Source organism: Lampetra fluviatilis, chromosome 27, assembly GCF_964198595.1.
Source record: "Lampetra fluviatilis chromosome 27, kcLamFluv1.1, whole genome shotgun sequence".
Lineage (NCBI taxonomy): Eukaryota > Metazoa > Chordata > Hyperoartia > Petromyzontiformes > Petromyzontidae > Lampetra > Lampetra fluviatilis.
In genome coordinates, this window is record NC_136301.1 from 10,232,601 (window position 1) to 10,252,081 (window position 19,481).

Here is a 19,481-nt window from a genome sequence, read left to right on the forward strand (position 1 = left end):
GGCCAATTGGCGAATGAGCGGCTGAGTGGTTCCCGTACTTCCGCACATGAGTGGGCGCCAAGGGACAGAGGCTGGTTCCGAGGTCGCAAACGGGTTTTTATTCCTTACCCGTACCCGTACCCGGCCACACCAGGGTCGCAAACGGGTACCCGTACCCGGCCGGGTACGGGTAGCCAGGTATCGGGTAGGGTACGGGTATCGGGTACCCGGTTGCGACCTCTGGGCTTGGTTGCACTGTCCACAGGTACCGGTGGGAACGTCGCCCAAATTGTTGAAACCCTGGAGGGGGCCGGTTGATGTGATTCGGGTCGTTCGACCATAGTAGGAGTTGGTTTGTACATCCGTCACGCCTCAAGCCTTTTATCGCTCCGCTTGAGTTCGTTCCATCTCCACACCGCTAGGGCCGAGTGTCAGATGTGACTGGCGATCTGAGGTGTGTTCCCGCTGAGGTTGGTCCTCAACGGAGTCGTGTGGTCCCGTCCTCAGGTGCCGCACGTCTAACGTCCCCGGAGCCGCCACCTGCGCCATCGCCACTGGATTCGGGAGAGGAGAACCCGTCCACCCGGCCGACTGCTCTTCCTGAGGAGCCGGGTTCGACGGGACATTTGCACGCAAAAACGTTTTTTGGTTTGGCCATGTTTGTTTGTTGTAGTACGGAGTAAGACTTATGGCCCTAATCTAAGTTGTCTTGTGGTTGTTGTTGTTGTTTGACTTGCATCCCACTGAGATTCTTGCACACAGCATTGGTGTACAGTGATTTTTCTGCAATATTTTGCTGTCTTTTCTTGGATTTTCACTTTAAGATGTTTTCTTGTTCATGTTTTTGTTTTTTGTTTGTTGCGGTTGCACCCGATTCAAGAGCCAAATAGCTCACAGGGCTATACCTAATAAATGAACTTGAACTTGAACATTCCCCCCGGGACCTCCAGGGAGAGCGAGCCCACCTCCCCTGGGGGCCCGGCTACACGGACTCGATCAAAGACTCTTCAGTTTTCGTCATCCCCATACACACACAAGCTCCCACACCATCAGATCTCTGTCGCACTCGGCAAGCCGTATCAGTTATTGGCTGATCCTGGCCTTCGTTGTGCTTGCGGGTGTTGTCACACGCTGAGTGTGGGAGAGGTTGGTGATGGAGGGGATTCCGAGCGTTCGCGTTTTACTGCATTTTTTAAAATCCTTAATATTAAGTTCACTTGCTTGCTTGCTTGCGCGCTTACGACCGTGCAAATCTTTCGGTCGTTTTTTAACCCACTTCCCGTGATCCAATCGAGCTGACATTTTGCATACAGACTCGTTGTGCGTGACATTTTATTTTCGTGAAAAATGTTTTCCTAAATTTTCCACTTTCTAGGAATTTTTTTTTTCATATTTAATTTAAAATACCAATGTGATAAAAATGAAACTCTTACTCAAGAAAAACAGAAATAAATAATAAAATAAAACCGATGCCACGCATATAAAGGATTTATAGTGAAAAACTTTGTTTTTACGGGTTAATTTTTTCTCTTTCGTGTTGTTGTTCTGTACTTCCACCCTTTCTCCCGTTTGTTACTTTACATTTGCAGATAGTGCATATATATTGTATAGGTGGGCTTGGGTATTTATTTGTTTATTGCTATTGTTGAGGCACACATAAGGGTTTTACTCACTTTGTACTCACTTATTCGCTGTGTTACTGTGTAATGCCGGCTCGAGAGAGGCACGGCGTGCGATGTATCGACATCGCGGGCACCACGTGTATGTGGGTGCAGTGCCGGTCCTAGAGGGGCTCGGTGAGCGCTGTCTGACAGTGCTGAGTGGCACCACGCTCTGCGTGCAGTGCCGACCCCTACAGGATGGGGTGTGGGAGTGCCAGCCATGGGAATGGGGTTACTAAGGTCCATGGCACTCTGGTTGACCCCGATGGACACGTGACCGGTAAAGTCTACACAGGGGCCCCAGGTGGGGGCTCGGGGTGATCACGTGTCAGAGTCGAGATCCTGCTAGGGGATTCTAGAAGGTGGTCGTGGCCAAGGGCGTAGCCAGCCCCGCCACAGAGGATATAAGCCGGGTCCCTGATTGGGACCAGCTGCTGTTGTTCATCCTGAAGAATCTAAGTTCTACGTTCTACATCATACAAGAGTCACCAACACGTGGACCTGGGCCAGGGTCCGTCGTAGCTAATTCCGGTATAATAAGTGAAGTTAGCCTGGTGGTCCACTGCCATAGGTTGTTAATGTGTTAAGGGGTAGTATCCAGTGTGTTGTTTTTAATAAATGTGTTGCCTCCAAGAAGTGCATCTGCGACTCAGTTTAACTCACTATAGATGGATGACGGCATGGCGCCATTAACGCTACGATGTTTAAGTTCTTCAAGGTCCCCTTGGTGTGCTCGTGTAAGACTTTACTTTGTTTTTTAAACCACACAGCTAAGCAACACAATCTCATGATATTAAGTCGGGAGCAGCCAAAGAGCCTCATGGGGGTAGCCAAAGATCGTCATGGGGGCAGCCAAAGAGCCTCATGGGGGCAGCCAAAGAGCTTCATGGGGGCAGCCAAAGAGCCTCATGGGGGCAGCCAAAGAGCCTCATGGGGGCAGCCAAAGAGCCTCATGGGGGCAGCCAAAGAGCCTCATGGGGGCAGATAAAGAGACTCATGGGGGCAGCGAAAGAGACTCATGGGGGCAGCTAAAGAGACTCATGGGGGCAGTCAACGAGACTCATGGGGGCAGTCAAAGAGACTCATGGGGGCAGCCAAAGAGACTCATGGGGGCAGTCAAAGAGACTCATGGGGGCAGCCAAAGAGACTCATCGGATTAGCCAAAGAGACTCATGGGGGCAGCCAAAGAGACTCATGGGAGCAGCCAATGAGACGCATCGGAGCAGCCAAAGAGACTCATGGGGGCAGCCAAAGAGCCTCATTGGGGCAGCCAATGAGACGCATCGGAGCAGCCAAAGAGACTCATGGGGGCAGCCAAAGAGACTCATGGGGGCAGTGAAAGAGCCTCATGGGGGCAGTGAAAGAGCCTCATGGGGGCAGTCAAAGAGACTCATGGGGGCAGTCAAAGAGACTCATGGGAGTAGCCAAAGAGCCTCATGGGGGCAGTGAAAGAGACTCATGGGGGCAGCCAAAGAGCCTCATGGGGGCAGTGAAAGAGACTCATGGGGGCAGCCAAAGAGACTCATGGGGGCAGCCAAAGAGCCGCATGGGGGCAGTGAAAGAGCCGCATGGGGGCAGTGAAAGAGAGTCATGGGGGCAGCCAAAGAGACTCATGGGGGCAGCCAAAGAGCCTCATGGGGGCAGTGAAAGAGACTCATGGGGGCAGCCAAAGAGACTCATCGGAGCAGCCAAAGAGACTCATCGGAGCAGTCAAAGAGACTCATGGGGGCAGCCAAAGAGCCTCATGGGGACAGCCAAAGAGACTCATGGGGGCAGTGAAAAAGACTCATGGGGGCAGTGAAAGAGATTCATGGGAGCAGTCAAAGAGACTCATGGGGGCAGCCAAAGAGACTCATGGGGGCAGCCAAAGAGACTCATGGGGGCAGTGAAAGATACTCATGGGGGCAGTGAAAGAGATTCATGGGAGCAGTCAAAGAGACTCATGGGGGCAGCCAAAGAGACTCATGGGGGCAGTGAAAGAGATTCATGGGAGCAGTCAAAGAGACTCATGGGGGCAGCCAAAGAGACTCATGGGGGCAGCCAAAGAGACTCATGGGGGCAGTGAAAGAGATTCATGGGAGGAGTCAAAGAGACTCATGGGGGCAGCCAAAGAGACTCATGGGGGCAGTCAAAGAGACTCATGGGGGCAGCTAAAGAGACTCATGGGGGCAGCCAAAGAGCCTCATGGGGGCAGCTAAAGAGACTCATGGGGGCAGTGAAAGAGACTCATGGGGGCAGCTAAAGAGACTCATGGGGGCAGTCAAAGAGACTCATGGGGGCAGTCAAAGAGACTCATGGGAGGAGTCAAAGAGACTCATGGGGGCAGCCAAAGAGACTCATGGGGGCAGTCAAAGAGACTCATGGGGGCAGCTAAAGAGACTCATGGGGGCAGCCAAAGAGCCTCATGGGGGCAGCTAAAGAGACTCATGGGGGCAGTGAAAGAGACTCATGGGGGCAGCTAAAGAGACTCATGGGGGCAGTGAAAGAGCCGCATGGGGGCAGTCAAAGAGACTCATGGGGGCAGCTAAAGAGACTCATGGGGGCAGTGAAAGAGACTCATGGGGGCAGCTAAAGAGACTCATGGGGGCAGTGAAAGAGCATCAAGGGAACAGCCAAAGAGCCTCAAGGGAACAGTGAAAGAGCCGCATGGGGGCAGTGAAAGAGCCGCATGAGCGCAGCCAAAGAGACTCATGGGGGCAGCCAAAGAGCCTCATGGGGGCAGCCAAAGAGACTCATGGGGGCAGTCAAAGAGCCGCATGCAGCTCTGGAGGCGCAGGTTGTCGCGACCCCTCGTGTGATGCGTTACATTTCATTTCAAACTGATGTCAGCATCTGGAATAAAAACGACGATACCACTCTTGATTTAAAGCTTTCGTGACTGCAGGAATCCATACTCTCTGGTTCTTTTGGTAAAGTCACGTCGGTATGACTTTACCGAAAGAACCGATGAGTAACGATAATTCTAATCAACTTCATGTCTGGGGTATATTCATAGTCGGACAGTGTGTTATAGATTGTAGGGGGAGATGAACAACGCGCGGTCGTGAACACGCCCTGTGGACGAGACGCACTGAGCGGGGCGCCAATCGGTGTGGAGAAGATTCACGCTTCGAATGAGACTGAGGAGGCAGAGAGAGGATCACGGGGATTAGAGGCCATAGGCTAGAGACATCATCACCACATTGATCATCATCCAACAGTAGATCGACCATGCTAGGCGTGGTTGTTCAGTTGTGTGAAGGGCAGTCTCCAACTCTTATCACCCACTCTGTCTCTCTTGCTCGCCCTTTCTTAATTATGTGCTCTGAAGAAGGACAATTACCCGAAACGTCACCCATCAAACACATGTCATGCCAATGCTACACACAGGGAGTGGTTTGCTCTTCACACGACACCTTTTGGGAGTTCCCCCCCCCCACACCAATGACGGTCACTGATTTACACCTGTTAGCCACGCCTCCACCCTCCACCCCCCCCTCCACCCCCCCCCTCCACCACCCCCCCCCCTCCACCACCCCCTCCACCCCCACCTCCACCCCCCTCCACCTCATCCCTCCCACCCGCCCTACACCTGTTAGCCAAGCCCGGTCACCCCTCCCACACACCTCATCCCCAGCCCCCACCTCATCCCCCACACCCCTCACCACCCCCCCCCAAGCCAATTAGCGATCCACGTGATGAGGTTTAAATAGCTACGCCCGGGTCCGCCCCAGCCCTGGCGGGTCTCGTTCAGGAGGCGAGAGAGCGCACAGCGGGAAGAAGGAGAAAAAGAATTCGTCGAAGATGAAGGTGGTGATGATGATGGTGTGTCGGGGATTGTTGTTATTCCCAGTCGGCCTCTGTGTCGCCTGCTCTCTCGGTCTCGCCGCCTGCGACGATTCGCACGAATCCGCCGGTGGAGAGAACGGCGCAACGGGGGCAGCAGCAGCAGCAGCTGCAGCAGCAGCTGAGGGTGTTCCAGCCACCGCCGCAGCCGCCTTTGTCTCTCTCCACCGATTTCCGCCGCCGTTTCTCCGCCACATTTTGGACCATAGCGCCGTTGCCGGTGGAGTTGGTGGTGGTGGAGTTTCCACCGAGACGCGTGGGTCGCGAGTCCCCGGCGACTCGCACCACCACCACCACAACAACAACAACAACCACCACCGCCACCACGTGCGCTACATGCGCGCGCTTTACCGGCGAGAGGCGGACGAGGACGGGAGGCCGCGCGGCGGTCCCAGCGCCATCCCCAGCAACACCGCGAGACTCATCCCGCCCACCCGGCTCGGCCGAGCCCCGGGGGACCCCGCGGCCACAGGTGAGAGATGATGAGGGTGGGTGAGTGAGAGATGATGTGGGTGTGTGGGTGGGTGAGAGATGGGGTGGGTGGGTGTGTGAGAGATGAGGTGGGTGTGTGAGAGATGAGGTGGGTGTGTGAGAGATGAGGTGGGTGTGTGAGAGATGAGGTGGGTGTGTGAGAGATGAGGTGGGTGTGTGAGAGATGAGGTGGGTGTGTGAGAGATGAGGTGGGTGTGTGAGAGATGAGGTGGGTGTGTGAGAGATGAGGTGGGTGTGTGAGAGATGAGGTGGGTGTGTGAGAGATGAGGTGGGTGTGTGAGAGATGAGGTGGGTGTGTGAGAGATGAGGTGGGTGTGTGAGAGATGAGGTGGGTGTGTGAGAGATGAGGTGGGTGTGTGAGAGATGAGGTGGGTGTGTGAGAGATGAGGTGGGTGTGTGAGAGATGAGGTGGGTGTGTGAGAGATGAGGTGGGTGTGTGAGAGATGAGGTGGGTGTGTGAGAGATGAGGTGGGTGTGTGAGAGATGAGGTGGGTGTGTGAGAGATGAGGTGGGTGTGTGAGAGATGAGGTGGGTGTGTGAGAGATGAGGTGGGTGTGTGAGAGATGAGGTGGGTGTGTGAGAGATGAGGTGGGTGTGTGAGAGATGAGGTGGGTGTGTGAGAGATGAGGTGGGTGTGTGAGAGATGAGGCGGGTGTGTGAGAGATGAGGCGGGTGTGTGAGAGATGAGGCGGGTGTGTGAGAGATGAGGCGGGTGTGTGAGAGATGAGGCGGGTGTGTGAGAGATGAGGCGGGTGTGTGAGAGATGAGGCGGGTGTGTGAGAGATGAGGCGGGTGTGTGAGAGATGAGGCGGGTGTGTGAGAGATGAGGCGGGTGTGTGAGAGATGAGGCGGGTGTGTGAGAGATGAGGCGGGTGTGTGAGAGATGAGGCGGGTGTGTGAGAGATGAGGCGGGTGTGTGAGAGATGAGGCGGGTGTGTGAGAGATGAGGCGGGTGTGTGAGAGATGAGGCGGGTGTGTGAGAGATGAGGCGGGTGTGTGAGAGATGAGGCGGGTGTGTGAGAGATGAGGCGGGTGTGTGAGAGATGAGGCGGGTGTGTGAGAGATGAGGCGGGTGTGTGAGAGATGAGGCGGGTGTGTGAGAGATGAGGCGGGTGTGTGAGAGATGAGGCGGGTGTGTGAGAGATGAGGCGGGTGTGTGAGAGATGAGGCGGGTGTGTGAGAGATGAGGCGGGTGTGTGAGAGATGAGGCGGGTGTGTGAGAGATGAGGCGGGTGTGTGAGAGATGAGGCGGGTGTGTGAGAGATGAGGCGGGTGTGTGAGAGATGAGGCGGGTGTGTGAGAGATGAGGCGGGTGTGTGAGAGATGAGGCGGGTGTGTGAGAGATGAGGCGGGTGTGTGAGAGATGAGGCGGGTGTGTGAGAGATGAGGCGGGTGTGTGAGAGATGAGGCGGGTGTGTGAGAGATGAGGCGGGTGTGTGAGAGATGAGGCGGGTGTGTGAGAGATGAGGCGGGTGTGTGAGAGATGAGGCGGGTGTGTGAGAGATGAGGCGGGTGTGTGAGAGATGAGGCGGGTGTGTGAGAGATGAGGCGGGTGTGTGAGAGATGAGGCGGGTGTGTGAGAGATGAGGCGGGTGTGTGAGAGATGAGGCGGGTGTGTGAGAGATGAGGCGGGTGTGTGAGAGATGAGGCGGGTGTGTGAGAGATGAGGCGGGTGTGTGAGAGATGAGGCGGGTGTGTGAGAGATGAGGCGGGTGTGTGAGAGATGAGGCGGGTGTGTGAGAGATGAGGCGGGTGTGTGAGAGATGAGGCGGGTGTGTGAGAGATGAGGCGGGTGTGTGAGAGATGAGGCGGGTGTGTGAGAGATGAGGCGGGTGTGTGAGAGATGAGGCGGGTGTGTGAGAGATGAGGCGGGTGTGTGAGAGATGAGGCGGGTGTGTGAGAGATGAGGCGGGTGTGTGAGAGATGAGGCGGGTGTGTGAGAGATGAGGCGGGTGTGTGAGAGATGAGGCGGGTGTGTGAGAGATGAGGCGGGTGTGTGAGAGATGAGGCGGGTGTGTGAGAGATGAGGCGGGTGTGTGAGAGATGAGGCGGGTGTGTGAGAGATGAGGCGGGTGTGTGAGAGATGAGGCGGGTGTGTGAGAGATGAGGCGGGTGTGTGAGAGATGAGGCGGGTGTGTGAGAGATGAGGCGGGTGTGTGAGAGATGAGGCGGGTGTGTGAGAGATGAGGCGGGTGTGTGAGAGATGAGGCGGGTGTGTGAGAGATGAGGCGGGTGTGTGAGAGATGAGGCGGGTGTGTGAGAGATGAGGCGGGTGTGTGAGAGATGAGGCGGGTGTGTGAGAGATGAGGCGGGTGTGTGAGAGATGAGGCGGGTGTGTGAGAGATGAGGCGGGTGTGTGAGAGATGAGGCGGGTGTGTGAGAGATGAGGCGGGTGTGTGAGAGATGAGGCGGGTGTGTGAGAGATGAGGCGGGTGTGTGAGAGATGAGGCGGGTGTGTGAGAGATGAGGCGGGTGTGTGAGAGATGAGGCGGGTGTGTGAGAGATGAGGCGGGTGTGTGAGAGATGAGGCGGGTGTGTGAGAGATGAGGCGGGTGTGTGAGAGATGAGGTGGGTGTGTGAGAGATGAGGTGGGTGTGTGAGAGATGAGGTGGGTGTGTGAGAGATGAGGTGGGTGTGTGAGAGATGAGGTGGGTGTGTGAGAGATGAGGTGGGTGTGTGAGAGATGAGGTGGGTGTGTGAGAGATGAGGTGGGTGTGTGAGAGATGAGGTGGGTGTGTGAGAGATGAGGTGGGTGTGTGAGAGATGAGGTGGGTGTGTGAGAGATGAGGTGGGTGTGTGAGAGATGAGGTGGGTGTGTGAGAGATGAGGTGGGTGTGTGAGAGATGAGGTGGGTGTGTGAGAGATGAGGTGGGTGTGTGAGAGATTGGGTGGGTGGGTGTGTGAGAGATGAGGTGGGTGGGTGGGTGAGAGATGAGGTGGGTGGGTGGGTGAGAGATGAGGTGGGTGGGTGGGTGAGAGATGAGGTGGGTGGGTGGGTGAGAGATGAGGTGGGTGGGTGGGTGAGAGATGAGGTGGGTGGGTGGGTGAGAGATGAGGTGGGTGGGTGAGTGAGAGATGAGGTGGGTGGGTGAGTGAGAGATGAGGTGGGTGGGTGAGTGAGAGATGAGGTGGGTGGGTGAGTGAGAGATGAGGTGGGTGGGTGAGTGAGAGATGAGGTGGGTGGGTGAGTGAGAGATGAGGTGGGTGGGTGAGTGAGAGATGAGGTGGGTGGGTGAGTGAGAGATGAGGTGGGTGGGTGAGTGAGAGATGAGGTGGGTGGGTGAGTGAGAGATGAGGTGGGTGGGTGAGTGAGAGATGAGGTGGGTGGGTGAGAGATTAGGTGGGTGGGTGAGAGATTAGGTGGGTGGGTGAGTGAGAGATGAGGTGGGTGTGTGAGAGATGAGGTGGGTGGGTGAGAGATGAGGTGGGTGGGTGAGAGATGAGGTGGGTGGGTGAGAGATGAGGTGGGTGGGTGGGTGAGAGATGAGGTGGGTGGGTGTGTGAGAGATGAGGTGGGTGGGTGAGTGAGAGATGAGGTGGGTGGGTGAGTGAGAGATGAGGTGGGTGGGTGAGTGAGAGATGAGGTGGGTGGGTGAGTGAGAGATGAGGTGGGTGGGTGAGTGAGAGATGAGGTGGGTGGGTGAGTGAGAGATGAGGTGGGTGGGTGAGTGAGAGATGAGGTGGGTGGGTGAGTGAGAGATGAGGTGGGTGGGTGAGTGAGAGATGAGGTGGATGAGGTGGGTGGGTGAGTGAGAGATGAGGTGGGTGAGTGGGTGGGTGAGTGAGAGATGAGGTGGGTGAGTGGGTGGGTGAGTGAGAGATGAGGTGGGTGAGTGGGTGGGTGAGTGAGAGATGAGGTGGGTGAGTGGGTGGGTGAGTGAGAGATGAGGTGGGTGAGTGGGTGGGTGAGTGAGAGATGAGGTGGGTGAGTGGGTGGGTGAGTGAGAGATGAGGTGGGTGAGTGGGTGGGTGAGTGAGAGATGAGGTGGGTGAGTGGGTGGGTGAGTGAGAGATGAGGTGGGTGAGTGGGTGGGTGAGTGAGAGATGAGGTGGGTGAGTGGGTGGGTGAGTGAGAGATGAGGTGGGTGAGTGGGTGGGTGAGTGAGAGATGAGGTGGGTGAGTGGGTGGGTGAGTGAGAGATGAGGTGGGTGAGTGGGTGGGTGAGTGAGAGATGAGGTGGGTGAGTGGGTGGGTGAGTGAGAGATGAGGTGGGTGAGTGGGTGGGTGAGAGATGAGGGAGGTGAGTGGGTGGGTGAGAGATGAGGTGGGTGGGTTAGTGAGAGATGAGGTGGGTGAGTGGGTGGGTGAGAGATGAGGTGGGTGAGTGGGTGGGTGAGAGATGAGGTGGGTGAGTGGGTGGGTGAGAGATGAGGTGGGTGAGTGGGTGGGTGAGAGATGAGGTGGGTGAGTGGGTGGGTGAGAGATGAGGTGGGTGAGTGGGTGGGTGAGAGATGAGGTGGGTGAGTGGGTGGGTGAGAGATGGGGAGGGTGGGTGAGAGATGGGGTGGGTGGGTGAGTGATGAGGTGGGTGGGTGGGTGGGGTGAGTGATGATGTGGGTGGGGTGAGTGAGAGATGAGGTGGGTGGGGTGGGTGAGAGATGAGGTGGGTGGGTGGGTGAGAGATGAGGTGGGTGGGTGAGTGAGAGATGAAGTGGGTGGGTGAGTGAGAGATGAAGTGGGTGGGTGAGTGAGAGATGAAGTGGGTGGGTGAGTGAGAGATGAGGTGGGTGGGGTGGGTGAGAGATGAGGTGGGTGTGTGAGAGATGAGGTGGGTGTGTGAGAGATGAGGTGGGTGTGTGAGAGATGAGGTGGGTGTGTGAGAGATGAGGTGGGTGTGTGAGAGATGAGGTGGGTGTGTGAGAGATGAGGTGGGTGTGTGAGAGATGAGGTGGGTGTGTGAGAGATGAGGTGGGTGTGTGAGAGATGAGGTGGGTGTGTGAGAGATGAGGTGGGTGTGTGAGAGATGAGGTGGGTGTGTGAGAGATGAGGTGGGTGTGTGAGAGATGAGGTGGGTGTGTGAGAGATGAGGTGGGTGTGTGAGAGATGAGGTGGGTGTGTGAGAGATGAGGTGGGTGTGTGAGAGATGAGGTGGGTGTGTGAGAGATGAGGTGGGTGTGAGAGATGAGGTGGGTGTGTGAGAGATGAGGTGGGTGTGTGAGAGATGAGGTGGGTGTGTGAGAGATGAGGTGGGTGTGTGAGAGATGAGGTGGGTGTGTGAGAGATGAGGTGGGTGTGTGAGAGATGAGGTGGGTGTGTGAGAGATGAGGTGGGTGTGTGAGAGATGAGGTGGGTGTGTGAGAGATGAGGTGGGTGTGTGAGAGATGAGGTGGGTGTGTGAGAGATGAGGTGGGTGTGTGAGAGATGAGGTGGGTGTGTGAGAGATGAGGTGGGTGTGTGAAAGATGAGGTGGGTGGGTGGGTGAGAGATGAGGTGGGTGGGTGAGTGAGAGATGAGGTGGGTGGGTGAGTGAGAGATGAGGTGGGTGGGTGAGTGAGAGATGAGGTGGGTGGGTGAGTGAGAGATGAGGTGGGTGGGTGAGTGAGAGATGAGGTGGGTGGGTGAGTGAGAGATGAGGTGGGTGGGTGAGTGAGAGATGACGTGGGTGGGTGAGTGAGAGATGACGTGGGTGGGTGAGTGAGAGATGACGTGGGTGGGTGAGTGAGAGATGAGGTGGGTGGGTGAGTGAGAGATGAGGTGGGTGGGTGAGTGAGAGATGAGGTGGGTGGGTGAGTGAGAGATGAGGTGGGTGAGTGGGTGGGTGAGTGAGAGATGAGGTGGGTGAGTGGGTGGGTGAGTGAGAGATGAGGTGGGTGAGTGGGTGGGTGAGTGAGAGATGAGGTGGGTGAGTGGGTGGGTGAGTGAGAGATGAGGTGGGTGAGTGGGTGGGTGAGTGAGAGATGAGGTGGGTGAGTGGGTGGGTGAGTGAGAGATGAGGTGGGTGAGTGGGTGGGTGAGTGAGAGATGAGGTGGGTGAGTGGGTGGGTGAGTGAGAGATGAGGTGGGTGAGTGGGTGGGTGAGTGAGAGATGAGGTGGGTGAGTGGGTGGGTGAGTGAGAGATGAGGTGGGTGAGTGGGTGGGTGAGAGATGAGGGAGGTGAGTGGGTGGGTGAGAGATGAGGTGGGTGGGTTAGTGAGAGATGAGGTGGGTGAGTGGGTGGGTGAGAGATGAGGTGGGTGAGTGGGTGGGTGAGAGATGAGGTGGGTGAGTGGGTGGGTGAGAGATGAGGTGGGTGAGTGGGTGGGTGAGAGATGGGGAGGGTGGGTGAGAGATGGGGTGGGTGGGTGAGTGATGAGGTGGGTGGGTGGGTGGGGTGAGTGATGATGTGGGTGGGGTGAGTGAGAGATGAGGTGGGTGGGGTGGGTGAGAGATGAGGTGGGTGGGTGGGTGAGAGATGAGGTGGGTGGGTGAGTGAGAGATGAAGTGGGTGGGTGAGTGAGAGATGAAGTGGGTGGGTGAGTGAGAGATGAAGTGGGTGGGTGAGTGAGAGATGAAGTGGGTGGGTGAGTGAGAGATGAGGTGGGTGGGGTGGGTGAGAGATGAGGTGGGTGGGGTGGGTGAGAGATGAGGTGGGTGGGGTGGGTGAGAGATGAGGTGGGTGGGTGGGTGAGAGATTGGGTGGGTGGATGAGTGATGGGGTGGGTGGGTGAGTGAGAGATGAGGTGGGTGGGGTGGGTGAGAGATGAGGTGGGTGGGTGAGAGATGAGGTGGGTGAGGTGAGGTGGAAGGGTGGGTGGGTGAGGTGAGATGGGGTGGGTGGGTGAGTGAGGTGAGTGAGGTGGGTGGGTGAGTGGTGAGGTGGGTGGGTGAGTGGTGAGGTGGGTGGGTGAGTGATGAGGTGGGTGGGTGAGTGATGAGGTGGGTGGGTGAGTGATGAGGTGGGTGGGTGAGTGATGAGGTGGGTGGGTGAGTGATGAGGTGGGTGGGTGAGTGATGAGGTGGGTGGGTGAGTGATGAGGTGGGTGGGTGAGTGATGAGGTGGGTGGGTGAGTGATGAGGTGGGTGGGTGAGTGATGGGGTGGGTGAGTGATGAGGTGGGTGGGTGAGTGATGAGGTGGGTGGGTGAGTGATGAGGTGGGTGGGTGAGTGATGAGGTGGGTGGGTGAGTGATGAGGTGGGTGGGTGAGTGATGAGGTGGGTGGGTGAGTGATGAGGTGGGTGGGTGAGTGATGAGGTGGGTGGGTGAGTGATGAGGTGGGTGGGTGAGTGATGAGGTGGGTGGGTGAGTGATGAGGTGGGTGGGTGAGTGAGAGATGGGGAGGTGGGTGGGTGGGTGATGAGGTGGGTGCGTGAGTGATGAGGTGGGTGGGTGAGTGATGAGGTGGGTGGGTGAGTGATGAGGTGGGTGGGTGAGTGATGAGGTGGGTGGGTGAGTGATGAGGTGGGTGGGTGAGTGAGAGATGGGGAGGTGGGTGGGTGGGTGATGAGGTGGGTGCGTGAGTGAGTGATTGGGTGGGTGGGTGAGAGATGGGGAGGGTGGGTGGGTGAGAGATGGGGAGGGTGGGTGGGTGAGAGATGAGGTGGGTGGGTGGGTGAGTGATGAGGTGGGTGGGTGAGAGATGAGGTGGGTGGGTGGGTCAGAATGGGCGAGGGTGTGGATGGGTGTGGGTGGGTGTAAGGGTGCGAGTTGGATGAGGGCGTGGGTTTGGTTGGGTGAGGGTGTGAATGTGTGAATGTGTGTGAGGGTGTGTTTGGGAGTGGTAGTGAAGCTGTTATCACGCTGTACTCTGAACGCAGGGACCCGAGTTCGATTCCGACTCATGGCCAACACCAGTAACGATAATCTGAACCGGACTGGGGCCTCCCCTAGGTCAAGCCAGCCTCAAATGAGTACTCTGTGCGATGTGTCAACATCGTCACTGGAGATACAAAGGTGGCCTCGCACGACTCACCCACCCCGCTGTACAACCCTGTGCGGTAGTTCCACCCCTTGACCCGTTGCCATATTGACCCCTTGCCATATTGACCCCTTGCCATATTGACCCGATGCCCTGTTGACCCCTTGCCCTGTTGACCCTTTGACCCCGGTGCGTAGCCGAGGTGGTGACCTTTGACCTGCGTGCGGTGCCGCGTGGGGAGCTGGTCCTGCGCGCTGCCCTCGTGTACCCTGGGGACGCCCACGGCCGCTCCGCCTGCTCCCTGCGGGTAACCGCCACGTTACCACGTTACCCCCCCATTACCACCCCCCCCCAACACTACACGTGTTACCCCCCCACCATGTGTAACCCCACTTGTTGCGCCCCCCCCCCTCACTAACACACGGTTATCCCCCCCTGCCCGACTTGTTACCCCCCCCCCCCACCCGCCATGTACTCGCCCCCCCACTAACAGACGTGCTACCCCCACATGCCTCACCACGTGACCTCCCCCACTAACAGACGTGCTTCCCCCACATGCCTTGCCACGTGACCTCCCCCACTAACAGACGTGCTACCCCCACATGCCTCACCACGTGACCTCCCCCACTAACAGACGTGCTTAACCCACATGCCTTGCCACGTGACCTCCCCCACTAACGCGCGCTTTACCCCCATGTTAGCACGTAACCCTCATGCGTGTTACGCCTGCTTTCCTCTACGCGTGTGTTACCCCACGTGTTAACCCCGCTACGAACACGTTACCACGTGACTCCACGTGTTACCTCGTTACTAACAAAGGCCCCCACACATTACCCTACGTCACTGTTCTGTGATTGGACACTGTCAGACAGAGAGGATTGGCGCTTTGAGGATACACTCCAGTTCTGTTACCCCGTTATCGCGCTTTACCGTTACCACCGTAGCAACTTCTTTACCCTGTGCTAGAAGACACGGATGAAGAGGTGGAAGCAGCAGTGACGCAGATGGGATCAGGGGGAGGGAAGAGCTGCCTCATGAGTGGAATGGGCCAATCTTCATCCAGCATCTATGACCCACATCTGACAGATGGGGGAGGGGGGTCCTTACCGAACACATTCCTGCGGAGGGAGCTGGTAGGAACGTTGGGTTGCTCGGTCAATGGCCAGGGTCAATGGCGGCGTGGTGTATTCCGCAAATATGGCCGACTGTGAGGGCAGGCACAAGCCGGCGTGAGTAGGTTAAACGTTGAGTTTTATAAGGGCAACACTGGGTGACCAGCCCCTCCCCACCTTTCCCTCTCCACCCAGCCCGACCCCTCACATTTTTGGATGCACGACGGACGGGCGGACGGACACAATAATCCCCTGTGGGCTGGTGTAACCAGGTGGTTCCTACCAGTGTAAACATCTGTAACTGTTCACCAGCCGTGATTGGAGGTGAGGACCGGGCCACTGACGAGACCGCCCTCACTTGGACCACCCCTGGTGGTTCGCCCTTCCGTGCTTTCAGATGTTGCCGAGGAATTCCGTCGGAGCGGACCACGGAGCTTCGGAGCCCGCGGAAGACCCAGAGGCCAGCGGCGGTGACCCCAGCCTGGACCCGGACTTAAACCCAAACCGAGAGATGATGTCAAGGCCCAGCGCAGACCCCAGCCGGAACCCTCAACTGAAACCCAAACCTGACCTGGACTCCAACCCAGATCTTGCACAGAACCTCACCGCAAATCCGATTCCGGACTCCAACCCAGACGTTCCACCGAAACTCAACGCCGAGACCACTCCACTCTCCAACGGGGACCTCGTCTCAGACCACGAGCTGGAGGCTCCCGCGATGGTGTCGCTGGGCGAGTGGTTCGAGGTGGACGTCACGGGGCCCGTGTCGCGCCTCTTGAACCACCCTGGCTCTTTGTCTCCCACCACCACCACCTCCTCCACGCTGCCGGCGCTCCGCGTGGCTTGGAGCTGCGCGCCCGTCCCACGTCGCGCTCCCGTGCCGCCGTTTCTCCTCCTCTACTCGGACGACCTCCTGGGGGTGGCGGCGGCAGCGGCGCTATCGCGGCTGCCTCCGGCACGAGACGAAAAGTCTGAGGAGTTGGAGCTCCCCTCGCCGGGGTTCCTCGGGGATATCCCGGGGTCCCTGGAAGGGGACCACCACGACCACCACCCCGCCTGGCGTCTCGCGGGGAGCCGGGTTGGGCAAAGCGTCGACACCCTGTGGTGGAAGAAGCAGAAGAAGCTGAAGTCGTCGATGTTTAACGAGGAGAAGAAGCGGAGGAGGAAGATCGCGACGATGACGGACACCGCCACCGCCACCGCCTTGAAGCCGAGCTACCGAAGCGGGCCCTGGGCATGCAGCAAGGGCCTCTGGTGGGCCCCGTGCCCCTCCGGGACGCCGCGGAGCGCCCCCGGGGCCGACGGCTCGAGAGCGAGGCGCAGGGTGGTGCGCTCGCTGCCCAAGGGGGTCAATCCGCACGAGACCCCAAATGGGCGTCAAACCTCCTCCACCTCGTCCTCCTCTTCCTCCCTGGCACCGTCACCCCAAAAGCAGCAGCAGCGGCAGCAGCAGCGGCAGCAGTGGCTGTCTGCGCGCGGCTACTCGGGCGCCTACCGCCACGGCTGCCGCCTCCACAACCTGTCGGTGAACTTTGGCGACCTGGGCTGGGACCGGTGGATCATCGCGCCACACCGCTACGAAGCGGGCTTCTGCCGCGGCGAGTGTGCGCGCGGCCTCCTGCACGCCCTGGGCGCGCCCAACCACGCCATCGTGTGCACCATCGTGGAGGAGGCCCGGCCCGGGCTGGGCGCGGGCAAGGCCTCGTGCGTGCCCTCGCACTACGGCGCCATCAGCGTCCTCGTGCAAGAGCCTGGCGGCAGCATCGCGTACAAGCTGTACGACGGCATGACGGCGCTCGGATGCACGTGTCGGTGAAAGGGGGCAGTGGTGGTAGTGGGTGGGGGGTACGGGGGTGGGGGGTAGGGGGGTGGGTGGGCACGCGGTGAAGGTGATGGGGATGATGGGGCCGATGGTGCCGATGGGGTGATGGTGAGAGGGTGATCGGACCGATGGGGTGATGGGGGCGATGGGTGTGCAACTTGTGTCCCCACCCACACCCCGCAATGCTTTTATCTCCCCCAGCTCTATTACCCACTGTCTCTGTGTGGTTGATGTCTTGGGAAATCTGGGAAATCTGGTGAAATCTTGGGAAACCTGAAGAATATTTATGTAATTCCTGGGAAGTATGGGAAGCCTGGGATACCTGGAAAATCTGAAAAATGTGTGAAATATGGGAAACGTGAATGAATGTGTAAACCTGTTGAATCGATGAAACCTGTAAAGGCTGTGAAATCTTCCTGGATCCTGGCGTGTCCCATCGCCTGACGCACCTTGCACGCTCTCCCTCGCGCTCCCTCCCATCGCCGACCTCACCACGACTGACCACGCGGGTTCACGCCATCGCGGCAGGGAACCTCCGTGTGGAGTCGTCGAGCGAACTGCAGAAACGGCGAAATGGCAGAAAGACAAATCGATATGAATGCGACGGGCGGGTTGAAGTCACGGCGGCGGTGGGGGGGCGGTGGGGGGCGGTGAGGGGCGGTGGGGGTGGGCTGTGGGGGGAGGGAACTCATATCCGCGAATATTTTTACGTCGGTGTTGATCTATCAACTAAATTTGTCGATTGTGTGCGGTTGGGCAACCCTTCCAATGTAATTACTTCCTCTCCCTCCCCTCTCCCCAAAATCTCCGCACTGTTTCGGAAATAAAAGTCGACACGTATTTATTCAGAACGCACGTGTCCGACGTTTACATTGACACGGCCCTGGGGAGACAGGCGGGCGGGCGTTGGTGCTGGCGATGTTAAAACTACCGATACATTCTATGGGAACCTCATTTGCCAGTAAAAATATGATAATTGGTTTTTTACCCTTCTATCTGGCAACAAAACTGACACCTTTTTACAAGGAGTCATGTTTGCATAGACCGCAATACCTGCAGTCATAATACAAACAAAAGACATAACTCTGATAATGTGCACTGTCCTTGAAGTTGACGCCAAAAGGCGCACGTGTGCGCCTTTTGGCGTCATCTGGTCCAACCCATGTGAGACTAGGCTCTAAGGAAAGCTGTCTCGGGTGTGGACCAATCAACTTCAAGGACAGTGCACATTATCAGAGTTATGTCTTTTGTTTGTATTATGACTGCAGGTATTGCGGTCTATGCAAACATGACTCCTTGTAAAAAGGTGTCAGTTTTGTTGCCAGATAGAAGGGTAAAAAACCAATTATCATACCGATACATTTTTTTGGTTATTTATTTTACCAGGTAAGGCCCCCACCTGAGCAATGTGGCTCATTGTTCTCAGAAGCGACCCTGGATATCGCGTGATAGCTCAACGGAGTGGCTTCTCGTCATCATCATCGTCATCGGCGTCGTGTGGACATTCATAGCACAGCAGCCAGACACCGTGAAACCGCGCGGAGTGCGATTCGAAATGTGGAAGGGGGGAAAATCGGAGGACCCGGAGAAAAATCCACCACGGCGGAGAGAGACACCGCAAACTCCAAATCTACAGCAGCAGGCGTCAGGGTCTGTATCGAACCCACGACCTCCTGTATGCCAGGCGAGGTAGTTAACATCTCCTAGCCACCGTGGCGCCCCATACTAATCGGAGCTCGCTAGCGGTCCGAGCACCAACACACAAACACAAAGTTCACCCGTGTAGCCTTGACAGACTGTCGGGTCAAGTGCTGCTGGCGAGCAGCACCTAATGGAGGCCGGCACGGCACACGATGAGGGGGGGGGGCAGTCGGCACCACTCCCGGCCGCCTTTGTCTTCCTGGTGGCGTTGTTTACACGCGCGCACGCCATAGACTACACGGAGAGGTATTTGTGTGTGTATAGCAGCAGTGGGGAGACAAAGGCGGCCGGGCGTGGCGCTGGCAACACCACCACCCCCCTCGTGTGCCACAGTGCCGCTACTCTCTTAACAACAGTTGCCCCAACAGTCTGTGCAGGCTATACGGGGGACCTTTGTCTTTGTGGATGAGTGTGTGATGATGGGGGGGGGGGTATGTAGCGGTTAGCGCTGCGCTTCGAAACCCGGCGTCCCGAGATCGATTCCCGCTCACGGTCAACATCAGCGGCGATTATCTGAACCGATCCTGGGCCTCCCCCCCCCCCTCCCCCCCGTTGATGAGTACCTGGTGCGATGTGTGAACATCACCACTGACAAAGTGGCGTGAAGACAAAGGCGGTCCCGGCGGGGGGTGGAGGGGGGGGGGTCCTTGTCTTTAAATGTTTCAACAAAGCGCCATCGTCACGCTGGCGCAGCCACTAGAGGGCGCCATTGTCAAGCCACGCGCCAGTTCTAGTGGCGTTTCAGCGCTTTTAAATAGTAAAGACGACAACGTCACACGAGACGGGGGGGGGGTGCTGGGGTGGGGTGGTTGGTGTGTGGGCAAGCAACCACGCCCGGCCGCCTTTGTCTCCCCCCTCCCTTTCCCCGTGTTGATGTAGAGACACCGCTCCAGGTAAAAAGGCGTTTTGAGGCGGAGTCGACCTCGAGCGAGTCCCAGGGGGGCCGGTTCCAGGGCATTCGTCTGGTGGTGTTGGGTCGGGCGCGGCCGTGATCGGGATTCGAACTCGGGTCTCAGTTGGGAGCTTCTCTTCGAGCCCGGGGCGGCCTCGCC

At 57.6% G+C, this 19,481-nt stretch overlaps 1 protein-coding gene across 1 annotated transcript; it reads left to right on the top strand.

The window, feature by feature from the left end:
- Nucleotides 1-5,363: 5,363 nt before the first annotated feature.
- LOC144942562 (uncharacterized) lies at nucleotides 5,364-16,729 on the top strand. The gene is made up of 3 exons (XM_078869423.1): nucleotides 5,364-5,937; nucleotides 13,992-14,101; nucleotides 15,304-16,729. Exons 1-3 carry the CDS (start codon nucleotides 5,424-5,426, stop codon nucleotides 16,720-16,722), a joined length of 2,043 nt encoding a protein of 680 aa, XP_078725549.1. The 5' UTR covers nucleotides 5,364-5,423; the 3' UTR covers nucleotides 16,723-16,729.
- The last annotated feature ends 2,752 nt before the right edge of the window (nucleotides 16,730-19,481 follow it).